Source organism: Dinoponera quadriceps, unplaced genomic scaffold (assembly GCF_001313825.1).
Source record: "Dinoponera quadriceps isolate SergipeBrazil2010 unplaced genomic scaffold, ASM131382v1 scaffold426, whole genome shotgun sequence".
NCBI lineage: Eukaryota > Metazoa > Arthropoda > Insecta > Hymenoptera > Formicidae > Dinoponera > Dinoponera quadriceps.
In genome coordinates, this window is record NW_014554535.1 from 538,228 (window position 1) to 553,594 (window position 15,367).

At 46.5% G+C, this 15,367-nt stretch overlaps 1 protein-coding gene across 1 annotated transcript in view; it reads left to right on the forward strand.

The window, feature by feature from the left end:
* LOC106751974 (lachesin-like) overlaps positions 1 to 15,367 on the forward strand; it is a 173,510-nt gene that overhangs the window by 132,331 nt on the left and 25,812 nt on the right. Inside the window, exon 3 of the mRNA XM_014633314.1 lies at positions 1,593 to 1,753. Within this exon, the coding sequence (XP_014488800.1) occupies positions 1,593 to 1,753 (161 nt within the window). The remainder of the gene's footprint in view (positions 1 to 1,592; positions 1,754 to 15,367) is intronic.

Genomic DNA, 15,367 nt, shown 5'->3' on the forward strand with positions numbered 1-15,367 from the left:
CCCCCCCCCCCCCCCCACCTCCACACTCACGACCGCGAGAAAAAATATAGTCGATAGAATTTCCATCACGTAGCTTACCAATTTCCTGTATTGCCCTCCCGTATTGTCGCCGTTTCGAAATTCCCGGATCTTACCGCGCGGGATGTGATCGTTGTTACGTTCTCTTTTATGGGACTGAATAAAACATACCGTTTGCGCGATTCGTCATGCGCGGTGCCTATTATCGGAGAGGCGAGCGAGCGAGCGCGGGAAGCGACGACGAATCGTGAAATCCGTATCGATTATGAATGCGCGCAATTTGCACGTATGTATTAAATCAAACGTCTGGGCGCATAATTGATATTCGACGTTAAACGGCGGAGAGCGACGGCGGAGCGGTAAAACACGACGTGTACGGCTTTTCGGTGAGAATAATAAAGTAATGTTTTTACGCCGTGGGATTATCAGTCTCGCGAACTCGTCATAAAAATATTATAGCACTTGCATGCGAGAGATATTTCGAAAAATAGCGCACTATTTTATACGGGACAGGCCGCGGTCGCCCGGCAATTTCGCCGTATCGTTTACAGGGAGGCGAAATATCGGGGCCGAAATAAAACTCGCCGCCCTACGAACTATTTTACGTGCGACAGGTGTTAATTCCGCGCTGATTACTTTCACACCGTAAACCGGATAAGTGCTATCGGCTCGCTTCGTTACAATCTGCGCGGTGTACAGGACGGGCGGTTGCCCATTAACGAATTATTTCCATTACGCAAATTAATTTAGTGTCAATGTCGCGTGTGCCAACGGTAATTCGGCACAATTGCGTTCGGCGAAACACGATTTGCTCGACTTGGCCTCGTGGTGTATTAATACCACTCCGCGGCTTCCGGTTACGTTACGATGCCGACGCAACCGATTTTCCCTCGAAGATTCGGGAAACGCACATCGGAAACGCGCGTCGGGTCGCGGGATTACCCCGTAAATTCCACCGGGCCGACTCGTTTGTCACTTTTAAGCGGTCTGCGCGGCGTGGAAAAACAAAGAGCACAGAAAAAGGAAGAAAAATCCGCCGGTACTTAAGCATTCGCGCTCGGTGCACGATGGTTTCTGTTATGAGATAGCCGTATGGACGCTCCATAACGCCAAACTTTCTCCACAAAGGCCCGTTTTTTTCCATGAATATATAACGCGACGTAAAATATCCCGCGTGTCCGTGGCGCAGCGTGGTAAAAGCCGCGGGATATTTTTGCGAAACTATTGCGACTCTAGACGATATGCGGAATTCCCGTCGGGAACCACGGATTTTCGCGCGATATTTCGATCGAGCGTCGGATCTAAGACGAGAACGAGGAAGCTTCGCGAATACGATTACAAGATCTCTCTCTCTCTCTCTCTCTCTCTCTCTCTCTTTCTCGCTCTCTTTCCGCGATCCCCTCGCCAAAAATACGATACACCGTGAAACTTTGACCGCCTTAACACCAGCACCGCCACAACCGCTACCCGCTATCACCGCACCGAGAGCTCGGAAACTCAAAGCGAGGCGGAAACACGGCCCGAACGGAATCGCAGCCTATTGATGCGCAACCCTGTTGTCTTGGTTGTTTCAGTGACGGGGCTAGAGCCAGACTTCGTTTACCCGCTGGAGAACGTAACGATCCCTCAGGGTCGAGACGCTACCTTCACCTGCGTGGTGAACAACCTCGGTGGATACCGGGTGAGTCCTTCCTCCTCCGCGAGCGGAGATCACTCTGGCAGCGGCAAGGCCCGGGTAACTATTTTACCATTAACCTGTGTCCGCCTGTAATGGACTACTACCTTATCTACTACTACCTACTACTACTACTACTAACTCTACTAACTCTACTACTACCACTACTACTACTACTGCACCACCTATATGCGCGCGTGCCTGCACCTTACAGCACTGCATTTAACTGCACTACCGCCAGCTATGAAAAAAAAATATATATATATGTATATATACATATATATACATATACCACAACCGCCGCAGCAGCCACTATCACCAAGCATCTCTCTGTATATGACCATCCATTTTCATCTATCAGCCCGGTGTAGAGGCGCCGCTCCGATGACGACGCGGCAACCGAACTTTCGTAGTCTCTTCACGTTCTACCTACTTCTCGTTCTCTTCGCTCACCTAGCCGGGGAAATGCCGACAAGCTCGCCTCGCCGAAAGGGGGAGACTCTTCGGACGAAGTTGCCCGCGAAATGGCTAATGATGTTTCTCGCGCGCGCGACGAAAGAATGCGATGCATTCTTATCTATCGTCATAGTCGCGAGTCCCCCTATGGTTCATCGCTGAAGTTTTACGAACACCGTGACCAACGGCTCTCGCGTTTCCTTCCGCGTGGTATCGTCGCGAATCGCCGCGTGATTCACCGCCAGAACAGCGCTGACCTCCAGGACTGTCGATGGACACATATGTGTGCCACTAATGACTTATTAACGTTCAATTATAAAAACTTTTCCCGAGTTAAATGCCTACACATGTCAGTAGATTTACATTATTTCACATATTTGCTACTTAAAAAACTAATAAAGTCGTCACAATTGCACTTTATTAGCATGTTTTATTGAGATAAAATGTTTATATTTGATTCATTATTTTTAATGAATTTTGAGAATTATTATCCGAGCTTAAATGTTACGTTTTTTCTTCCTCCCTCGTCCCTTTTCCTCTTGTGCCGATAACAACACTGCTCAAATATATTTGTCGAATATTTGCATACTTTAGTCCGCCATGTTGGATCCGCTATTTTCAATTTAGTCGTTTACAGGTCAGACTCACGATCACCAACGTCTTAAAAAGCTCATATGAATTAAAATTTAGTAAAGGAAAGAGATAACTTTTGTTCTACCATATTTTTATCCTGTTGTCTGTCATATTGGACGAGCTACTTTGAACTTATCAATTTTAAAGAGCAATTTCTTATTCGGCGACTTCAAAAACCCCTTGTACAGACATATTTCACAATGGATCTATTAGTTAATGCTGGGCATTTTGTAATTTATACTGACAGCGAAGGAGTTAAAGCACGCTTACCACGATGAACATACGGCTCGAGTCTCTCCCGCGTTCTTCACAAAGTCGGTCTCTCACACTCCTCCCAGTGCATCGGCAATTCGAATCGCAATCGCGGAATCGCACGGAGAACGCGGAATAGATTTATCGCGAGCGATGTATCGTGATCGGAATATTAGCGCGGCGTAGAGAGGATAGAATTTATTCGATCCCCCCCACCTTTGCCCTTTCTCTGAAAAGAATTCGAATCGCGAGAGCTTGAATAGATGCAGAAAAAAGGCCGATCCATCGTTGCAGCTATTGTTTTTTTCCGACAATGGCTTCCGGGCACATTGCCGACCCTATTTCCATGGGGATGTACGTTCCAGAAGACTACGTCCGGTATATTGACACGTTATAGTTCCTTCGATTTCTCGCCGCAGACGCTCGACAATGCCGCAAACACGGCACGTTGACTCGGTGAAACGCGCGCGTTAGGATATTTATCGCGAATTAACGAAAAATCAACGACCTCGGGCACGCGGGCGTAATTAAGCGAGGCTCCGGAGCGAGGAAGAGCCTCGCCGGTGGCGAAGCCGCAGCTTCGTTTCCGCGAGAAAAAAATCAGCTACCTCTCCCCGCCCCTTCGTTACGATTGATAACGACGTTAATGTTGCGACGTGTCGAGTCCAATGTGCATCTTTACGCTGCCCGCTAAACAGCGATTCCCGACGACGAGAGGAAGATTGATCAAAGCCGGTGTGCGCTACTACCGCCGCAACATGTAGCGAAACTGATTTCGCGCAAGTACATATCGTCTCGATGCGGCGTATTAAGCGCTTTAACGGCGGCCCCACTTGTTGAACCGATGACTTCCCGATAGTCGGGGTTACAGCCCACCCGCTCCACCGTCGTGGAGGAGGGTTTTCTCCCTCGTCGCGGAAAGAAATTCGGCGAGTGGTCGCCGCGAGCCCGCCTCGTAGGTTTTAATTAAACTTAGCACTGTCGGAGTTTGTAACTTGTTGGAAGATGCGATTACTCCCTCCCGGCAATGCGCCCACTCGCGTTTCAACTTCTTTCTCACAGAAACCTGCCCGGACGATTTTCCGTGCACCCGGAATTTTGCGCTCTTTTCTAATAAGGATCATCGCGAGCGTTTTCTTCTTTGTTTCCATTTTTTCTTCCTGCTCCGCGCACTCTCGCGCATTATTGAGCATACGAAGTTCGCCGTGAACGAGCGCAGAATTCTACTTCAACCAGGTTCGCAGGTCGGCATCGCTCCATAAATAAGAACATTTCAGAGAGAAATTCAGGCGGAAAATAGCGCGGTTATTTGTTCATTCCGTAAGACGGATCAAGTTTCTTTTTTATTATTAATTTATATCGTGTAACCTGTCATAATAAAATTCGAAAATTGTGGAAAATATCGCGGGTATATATTCGATGGGAAATATGTTTTATATCGTTATATCCCCGTTTATTTCTATTTTATTTTATTTTAATATACAAGAATGAAAAATTGTTGTTCACTATGTTAGAGATAAACGAGGATACTGGTAGAGATGTTCCATTGTGCGTGTAACTATGTCAATTTAAATATTTTACACGTCTTCAATTACTACAGTTAAAACGTGCCATATTAAAACCGCTGTGGCAATAGTCATAATTCTTACGAGTCGATAATTCTTCCTTAGTTACGTAGTAATAAATTATCGTCGAAAATTGGGTGTCGCGAAACGAGCTGTCTTACGAGATCATTTTCGCCGGAGAATTTATTCCGCACGAACAAAATTCATGTTAGAGATGTATTGCCCATGAGTCAAAATAATGAGAAAAATTATGAAAAAATTATAAACTGTATTTAAAAATGGTACCGAAAGTTTCATAATAATTCAGAGCCTGAATAAAAAACGATTCCACCTTAAAAGAGGTTGTAAAGTGAAATAAGTTTAATAAGAATTCGATGAAACTTGCATTGTACATACATTGAAATATTACCTAACTCATTATTCGTGTAATTAGAAAAAGATATTCAAAAATTTCGGACCTTTACAACTAAAGCTGACATTTTTTAAACGTATTCTTCGAGATTAGTGTGCTAATTTTAATTCGCATTTTTAATATCTTCTAAACTAAAAATGAGATTTTAATGAAAAACTACTATAGTGTTAAAAATTATAATATGCGGACATTATACACAAAAAATTCAGAATTATTGACCATTTTATTTGGAAAATAAAGCGGTGTAAAGTTAATAACTCACAGTGATATTTGAAATGCATGCACATATACACATATTTAAACATTTATACACTTTCTTATATTATCTGTACACTTCTATTAGATCAACTGATGCATACAAATATAGCATTAATAATAAAATAAAATTAACAATATCTTCATATTTGTAATATTGTGTGTGTGTGTGTGTGTCCACTTTAATTTCGTTTCCAGTTAACATTTATTATTTATATAGGTAACAAATAAATATATAGAAAAATAATTTTGCTCGATAAATCTAAATTTATGAGTAACTTCCTCGATATGCCACTAAAAATGCGACACTAGTGGGCAATGCATCCTTAATTGCAAAAATGAAAATACGCGAACGTTGAAAGAAACACCCGAATGAAGAGACGCGCGCACATCGCCCCGAACAAAATGTGAAGTCATCGGCATTTTCACGTCCGCAAGTGCGGCTCCCCCTCTCCATTAATAAGCGAAGCGGTTTATATTTCGCCGAGTTCGAGGAGCGGAACAATTTCGGTATTGTTCAACGGCGGGTTACATCGACCACCTTCGAACTCTCGCGAGTGTAAAAAAAAAAATCCACGAGAAACTATAGCGGTCCGTGGAATTCCGTTTATCGATCGCATAGTTATCGCAGAACAAAAAAAAAAAGATACGAAAAGAGAAAAGAGGGCGCAACGTCGGCCGTGTCCCGCGCTTTCATCATCGGCGCGCGCGCGACGCGTACATGAAATTCGCGCATGTGAGCGCCGGTTTATCGTCGCGATCGATTAACAGCGGATCCATTCACGCGCCGTTGGTCCACTTCATTAATCCGCGGCTTGATTCCAATCATTAGGAGAAACACTCGACGCTCGCACAGTCATTAGTCACACGTGGTAGTTGGTTAATGAATACACGCCGGTAATACGAGCGAGTGACGCATTTCGTTATCCGAGCCAGTATCTCTCCCCTCTGAGAAGATCACACGCGCGCGTGTATCGATCTGCAAAACCGAGCCTGTGCTTTCCAACCGGGAAATAATTAATAATCACGACGCGAAAGAGCTCGAGGAGCCCTCGAAGATGGGGGCTTCGAGGGCCGAGAGCCGCCGGAGCCGCTGAGAGAGCTGAATTTCATTCCTCGTTAACTCGAACGATCATCGACGGCGCGACGACGTTCGAATCGACGTTAAACGATGCAACGACCAGCGCTGAGACACTGCTTCAACTACTTGAATAGCCCTGTGAGCTCTGTGAGCGGACTTCGCGGGTTCGCGATTCCGACTGTGCGGCGAGGACGTTCGAGCCTGGTGTCCGGCTTTTTCGCTTGTTAGATTTTCGAGCTTTGACGCTTAATCGCACCCGCTGGAAAACCAACGACCGTAGTTCGACGATTGGCCCAGGTGACAGCATCCACCGGCGCCTCGATCCTGGGACTTATCGATGCGTGAGAAGCGCTACACGTAGCGAGCGTGCCGAGAATGGCGTTCCTGAAAACTTCGAAGCGAAGTCGCGGTGATTTAATAATTAAACGCGGCTCTAATAATCAAGCATCGGCGAACGCACGCGATGATTTCCCGTTTACGGTGAAGCGAGAGTCAACGTTTCGCTCGCAAAAACGTTACGTTGCGTTTCGTACAGGATGAAATGGATTCTGTCACCTGGGTGGATGAGCATACTTGAGAGACTAGAGACGAAGAGCTCGAAAGATACTTCAAAACAGGAATGATGGGCATGAACCGATGACAGATTGTAAAACCGATAACAACGAGCATAGGCACAATTATCTTCACAGCTTCAAGCACATTCGTGCAAAACAAACATGAGCGTAGACGAGCCCGACGTCTCGTAAAGTTGTTGAATTTCACTTCCACGATGATCTCGCGGTTTTCCTACGATCGTATGTATTCGTGACAAAACAATATATGGTTACATCGAAATATTACCTTAACACGTCCCGTGCCGATACGTTTTTACGCGACTTTCAATTTACGCTGTGTGTACCGAAAAGGGTACACGACGTGAAGATTGATAAATGTGTTTTAATTATTTGGCATATGGTTCTTTTGTGAATTGGAAAGTTATATATTATCAAAGTGAATATATTCACAAAGTATAAAATGCACAGTGGAACAAAACAAGCAATTTATTTTAAAATTCAAAAATTGAAGAACAATAAGCAAAATAAATGTAGAAGAAAAACGGAACACCTTAAAGAAACTTTGCGAAACAAATGAAATTTAACATTTCTTGAACATTTCACGTTTATAATCGAATGCGGTACATTTTATTGAAACAATCTATGTATAGGTATGTATGTATGTATAATAGTACCTATATGCATAGGTACTATTTGTTGGGACAATTTTCACAAGATGTCACCAGTTTTGTTTTAGCTCTAGCATTTTCGATACTCAAATTTCTAACATTTTATATAGCATAGCAATTGGACACTCATGACAACGCTGTGCATACCGAAACCGGCTCACGGCTTTAAAGTGCTCCAAACATGATGACAGAGTACGAATGGATGATGAGACAAATTATTTTACTATATTTTGTCTCTTAATGGCAGAAATATCCGTTGACGCGGACATCAAGTTCACCGAGAACGGTACACGTGACGCGGGACGTGTTAAGTGTCATACCTATCTACGTCGACTCATCTGATTCATCACGATGTTCAAGACACATCGAGATATACCTTTGCCAAAGATAAGTTTCGTCACATGCTTGACAGAATATCGCAGAAGTGTCGTATCGATTCCCCGGTCGCGCAGAAGCGTCAGTCTGTGAAGACCGAACGAAGAATACCGAAAGATATCGCCGGCGCGCGAAAATTACGCCGGACGAAATTCGCGAGTCCCGAACGTCTCGCGCTCTCTGCATCGAGACGCGCGTCGCGATCCCCCTCCCCCCCCCCTCCCCGCCGCCCGAATAACAGCGCGGGGAAACGATCGTTTGTCACTGCACGAATTCCCCCGAAATCTACGTCACGAGAAACGATCCGCCGCGTCCCGGCCCCGATACGAAAACATTCAGGTCCACATCGGCTTGCCACGAATGCACAATTTATATATTTGCACATGTGTCTGTTTACAATGCATAAACGCACTTGAGATTTGAATGTTCGTGCGAGATGAAATATGGTGCAAGCATTGCATTGGAGAAGGATTGAGATGCACAGTGTGTGTGTGTGTGTGTTCGGACGTGTTATGCGCCCTGAGTAATTGCCGAGTCCGCGGGCGAGAGATCGTTCTGGATACATATTGTTCTTAGCGTGTCACTGAATTCCTGTCTATATGCGAGGCATGCCAATGATGCATGAATGATATGATAACGGAGAGTACACACGAGGTTGCATGCGCATGCTTTTAAGAGTAAGCACTAATCTAGTCGGATAAGCGAGATTCGTAAACTAACCTTAGGGTTTAAATAGCGTGCGAGCGAGCGAGAGAGAGAGAAGACGCGCCGAGGTTTCGCCGACAAATTCCCGCGATTCTGTCAGAATAACGCAGAGCCCATCTTCGTACGTGGGTCTCGATTACGGCTAAGTAAGATGTAAACATGTATTCGCTATCGAGCGTGAACGAGATAACGCTGTAACACGGAAAATGTCCCGATATCGAAGCTGACGAACGCACACATACACGCGTATCCATGTATGATCATTTTCGGTCCCTCGACGTTGTACAAGCGCGGCGAAATTCGCATACGTTCGGGTAATCGTGCGACCTCGTTTGCGTCGATTGCGACACACCATCCGCATAGAGCGATCGTAGAGAGCTAGATGAGCCCCGGACGCGAAAAAGCGTCACGGCCAAAGTCGAGTAATCTTAAGCTTACCTGATGCGTCACCCCCGCACTACACACTGCGAAAGCGGGCGCTGACAGTTAGGCCGTTTTGTCCGTATCGGCCCCGTTATGTCCGCAGGCTGTACGTGGGAACGAGTAATCTCGTCCGAAACGTGCGTGTCGCGCGGATCGGTTAATCGTTCGAATTCCGCGCGCGCGGCTGCGCGCGGATGAGTGCGTTTCGCTGTACCGCCGAGCGTGCCGCGACGCGCGGCGTCGCGCGCTCTCTGCCATAAATTCGAACATTTAACCCGCCGTTATCGCGTTCTCGAGCCGCGATGCGCGCTCGTATATCGCGCGACGCTCGCCCCTCCCGCCCCTCTCGGCGTCAAATGAGCGACGTATAATAAACAATTGCGGTCGGTGTGCGTACGCATCACGCGCGTGTCATACGCAACATTCTACGAAATTATCGCGTCGTTCTGTTTAATTTGATTTCGTCCTGCTGTACGGGCTTCACCGGAAAAATTTCCCGTCGCCTCGTTGATGTTTTCTTTTTTTTTCTTTTATTTCTTCCATTCCGAATATTCTGAATATCACATGGAGAGGCGGCGGAGTATCGAAATAAAGTTCGAAACGCGTGCGCGACGCTTGTAGCGCAAATATGCCGAAATGAACTCTCCCCGAACTGGAGGTTATCTGTCCCGAAGAATTTAATTTGCAATCGGCATTACACGTTTTCGTTTCAATCATGTAGCGGCTGTGCAACGCGTTACCCACCTCGAATGTTCGGTGGATCGACGAGCTTCGAAAGGGAGGGATCCGTAGCAAAGATAAAGTCCCTCGTCGCTAAATTATCTTTTTAATTAAGATTCGTCTTATTTCGCTCTTATCTCGTACGTCGACGACACACAACACTGCAGATGTCAAAGGAGGACCTCGAAAGTCGCGGGGCGACCGTGCGAGAACGGGGAGAAGAGGGAGACGATAAGGGATAGAAGAGAGAGAGAGAGAGAGAGAGAGAGAGAGAGAGAGATCGAACGAAAAACACTACAGAATAACACGCAAGCACCTGGAATCGCGTGAGGCCGTAAAGACGAAGCGGATGTGGGAAGGAGAAAGGGACAGGAAGGGTGGGTGGTTGCACCGACGGGATGGCCCAGCGGCACATCGAGACGCGACAGCGGCGGGTGAGAGTCGGGGGTGCGGAACTTTTAATTAGCGAGTTTATCCATTTATTCTACACACCGCTAAAAAAAAAAGGGGAACAGCCGTACTTTGGCGGGGCGAAAGTCGGGAAAATAAAAACTTAGGACGAGCCGGCGCGCTCTATGTAAGTGGGTGACGGCGCTCGCGAGAGCGAGGAATAAACGCGAGAGATGAGAAGGTACGAGATCGGAGGGTGCGGAGGGAGGAGAAGGAGGAGGCGAAGAAGGGGTCTTGAAGAGGCGCGGAGGAGATGGTGGGAAATAAACGAGGTGTGGTAGACTGGACCGAGGCTCCCGATCCCACAATGCGCCACAATGGAGCGCCGGCGATGGTTTTGCATATGAAAGAGGGACCGAGAATGGAGGGAACGCGGAGGCCAAAGCTGAAAGAGGGGGGGGGAGGGGGATGAGGTCGACGGTGAAGGTGTACGTAACGCGATATTATATCGGACTAGGGAAGTTACCCACCCACCCTCGTGTTCACTCGCTCATCCCCGAATCTCTTTGCGTCCATCTATCCGTCTGTTCCGCCACTATTCTGCGGCTCCTTCGCGCCCCTCCCGTCCCTTAAAGGACCTCGGAGAGGAGAGAGGAAAGTTGCGTAGTTGAAAGTATATCCGGGGAGGAAACTGTATTAGGTAAAGAGGTCGTTCTTTGCGTTAAGATAGAGGCTCGTTTCCATAGGAGGGCACGGCGTACGCCTTCTAAACCCTCGTTCGTACCCTTTACGCCCCGTCCACCTCCCGCCCGCCCGCATTAAATCCCCCCGTTCGCTTCATTGTGCTGCAAATTCGCGAGGCTTTCCTCGATCGGCGAGACATGTGCGCGAGACGCCGCGTGCCAGCCGGAAAGCGCCGGGATAGGGTGGAAAATGGCGGTTTTCGCTTCGGCGTACAGGATTTCCCTTTTTGGGGACGCAACGGGATCGCGAGATCGCGCGGCTTTCGAGTTCCGACTTTCGGATGGAGCGACGAGAAGCCCGTATTGTGCGCGTCTTCGAGCTGCCGGCGCCGGTGGTCGTCGCGCGCGAGCGAGCGCGCGCCCCCGCGACGTTATCCTGCGACGTTATGCCGAGCGCGTTGCTATGGATACGTTCTCCGTCGCTTCCGACAACGGTTTTGATATCGCTTATTCCGGGGCCGCGGGGAATCCGTCACGAGGTTGGGCGAAATAAAGACTGCGCGCGCGGAAACCGTCCCTCCCTCTCTCGCGATCGGTTTTACACACGCGGGGAAAAATATCTCACCAGGTCGGCCGGTTCTTCTTTGCCCGGAGCCAAATGAGTAAACGTTCGTACCAATCGATAAAGAATGTTTAAATCAATGCCCGAGAGTAATGGTTGCGTCTACAAATTCATCGGGGTTCCAGAAATGTGGGATTTTGGTCCATTATTTTGTTATGTCGAGTGCCTTTACTTGGTCATTCGAAGGCATTTATGGACCATCATTTTAGAAGTATAAATATATATATCGAAGTGATATATTATAATTTATTCTTGGCAATTCGTGTGGAAGACAGCGATGATCGCATATCAGAATTCGGAATCCAACAATCTACGAAGTGATAAAATGGAGAGATAATTTCATAATTGAAAGAGTATGCTATCAGTGTGCTATATATGCCGTAAGTCGAGTGTTTAAGTATACAGATTTGAAGAACGTTTATTTCATCATGTTTCCAAATTTGGGAGCTTGAAATGGAAAATGGGCAAGTGCCTGTAGCCGAAAATATTTGCCTCTCTGCGAATAATATGTCAATTGGTGTCAAAATTTACTTTTTGGCTCCAAACGAAGAAAAACAGCCTTTTGTCAGTTCGTGTAACCGAATAAGGATCTGGCAATAATTCGGTGGCAAGAAATGGTATTTCTATTATCGTAAGACCGAAAACATTCATCTGAACAGTTAGATATTCAACTCTACTAATCTTTTTGCTACGAAGGGCGCATATAGAAAATACCCCGGTTCTCGCAAATTTAATTAATATGATAGATTCTTGAGCTGGAGACGAAAATCCTAACATAGAACGTCGAGGTTATTACAGTTTTTGAATAAAAAAAAAAAACGTTTCAAGTATACGAATTAAAGGGCTGGAAATCGCGCGCTCAAGCATGGTACAACGCACAGTAAGTTGTCCTCGTACATTCCATCTTCTTACAACAACAATTTGAGGTCGATCCTAATACGCCCGGTAAATTTGGCTTGACATTAATTTTCCAGGTAAAATGATGTCTTTATGAACATATTGTTACGTTGCTTAGCATCGATAAAAACAAATGAATATCGCGTCATGTATCGCATGAACTACATGCTCAGCGCATAAAAAATCGATTTATTTGATTTTTCTGACGCACCGCAGCGACCGTCTAGCAACTGTCATTCCGTTTGTCATCTGAAGTGCGCCGTAGCTAAAAGGTTAAAACTCGATTGAGATAACTGAAAACGACTGACTGAGTAGGAATCTTCTACAGGAATCCTTCTGTTTCTACAATCGAGTTTTCCGTCTGATCCCTATTCTTCCTGGACAACAGAAAATTCTGTTGCACTGACGGAGTTTTTTTTTCGTCCACGGAAAAAAAATCTGTGTTCGCGTGACTGAATCGAAACTGACAGCGATTCAGTGACGAGAAATAATATCTGTTACCGCGACCGAAAACATTCGTCTCAACGTTCAGCTGTATTAAACTCCATTGAGATAACTGAAAACGATTGACTGAGTAGAAACCTCCCTATAGAAATCTTTCTGCTTTTGGAATCGAGTTTGCCGTCTGGTCCCCATTCTTCTCAGGTAACGGAAAATTCGGTTACACTAACGGAGTTGTGTTTTTCCGTGTACATCCGCTCGCTAATGTACGCGTAATATTTCACAGCGTTCTGTACCTCGGTCCTCCCTCGCGATTCGTCGGGCTTTTTCTTCTTTTAAAAATTCTCTCTCGTAGAGAGTTCGCCTCTCTCCCGTCGCGAGAATCCGGTATATACTCCACTTTCCCGATACAATCCGACCGACTTTCCGGGAAAAATTTCACTCCGCACCTTCCGCTTCCTTCTTATTCCCTTGTTTTTTTTTATTTTCGCGTCTTTAATTTCCGCTACCTTCACATCGCTTCGGAACCTATCGACCGGGAATTCACGAGAATCTGAGAAACCATCCCCGAGTACAGAACTCCGCACGGCAGGCATTTTTAGCAAACCCTTCCCTCCCGATCCGGCGCGATTAATTATATCGACGAACGAATCGATGCTTGGACACGGCCAAAAGTGTAGCGCAAACGTTCGAGGGGCTGCGAGCGTCTGTCGCCCGCGGCGACTTTTCCGATCCTTCTTTTTCGGGAGGGCTGGTGGCCCGCCACCCTCGCAAAATCGGAGGGCGCACCGAAAAGGAGAATGGGGTCGCACGCTATACTTCGGCATAATGTATTATAAGTGGAGGCACTCACAGGGCCGTCACTACCAAACACTCGCACCATCCCGCCAACCCCACTGCCCCTCCCCCCTCTAACCTCCTATCCTGCGCGTCTGCCCTCCATACGCTCCGCTCGCGAGTTATCGATAAGAACCGCGGAGCTCCTTTGTCGGTTGATAGATAGCCTTTCAGAGCGATGCGAGGTCAAATATTCGACGAGGTACGGGTTCAATTTCATGCCAATAATATCTGTGCAGAAGCAAGGACGGAGGGAGGGGGCGGGCGAGCGAAGACGGACGGCGAAGGGGGAGGATGAATATTCGCAATGCTCGGAAGCTGCAGTTTCCTCCCCCGTCAGGGATAACTTCGGTCGGGACCGCGGAGCCACGAATTCCGACTAATATATGTTAACTGGTCAAAATTGCGCTTTCCTCGCCTCCTTTTTCTCTCTCCTCTCTTCCCGGGCTCTCCCCCCCCCCTCTTCCATTGATTTTAATCCATAAAAAATGGGGTTTAATTAATGGGCGTATATCAGCGGCTTGGCGGACCGCAATAACCGGTGGGAGTTCAATTTAGCGTTGATGATACGTAGGGTTGCGAAGCGAAAACGCGGTAACCCACATTTAGAGGATAGTCACGATAATTACTTTGGAAGTAATATAACTTGCAGAACATTTACGGGTGCGCAAAGAATTCGTGATAAATTATATCCAATACGATGATCACACGGATGAAAGACGCTCTCTCTCTCTCGTCAACGTCGATTTCTATTTTTTCCGTTTCTCCTCTATTTTCTGCTGTTTCTTTCATCTTTCCGCTATTTTCGTATCTAAGCTCCCGAGGCTTCTCGCGTTTAATGTAAACATAACGTTACATCCTGCGAGAGAGTGGAGCGCGCTTGAACTTTGCTACTAACTGTTATCTCGTCGCTGCTTTCTTTTTATTTGTTTTTTTCCCCCCCTGAAAAGTTACGTTCCTCGGGTTATCGTGTTTTTGCCCGTGGAATTCTTCATATTTACACAGTGGCAGAAGGTCGCGGCGCGTAACGGCAGAGAGTTCCGTCCTGTCGAGGGATATGAAAGAGCCGCGGCAGACTTCGCCGTAAAGAGAAGATTCTTCCACGGAATACGAGCTTCTGATTCCCTCCGAAGACGATGTACGAATATTTCATTCATTCGCGAATAGAAAGAATCCCGCATCTCTCTTTCTCGCGGACGTTATCGTAATCGAGTTCGCATTCGAATCGTGACAGGAAGCTTAAGATCGTACCCACGAATATTTCAGCGGCAACCGAGAAAATCGACGAAAGCGATGGGAAATATCCTTTTCGGATTAGGAGCAATTTCGACTCTGCGCCAGCGCGCAGGACAATCCCGGGACTGTGTCCTGATTACTTTAAAAGACGCATCGAAGCTTTCGGTATCTTCGTGTATCGCATTACGAGGTACTCGATGTATCATTTCCGTCCAAATGTCGCACTTTTTGGATCTTCTTTGCAATTGGAAGAGTAAAAGCTGTCGCTGTCGCGATCAATTAATTAAATCATATCGATCGGATTGAAGAATCTCAACGGGCTTTTAGGAGCAAAACACGGATATCATAGTGCCATTAAAATATTAATATTGTCAGTATTAACATTGTTTGTGGGAGGATAAAATTGTTCAACGTGTAACGCACACGTGCTGCATACGGCGAAATAAAATTTTATTCTTAACGAATAAAC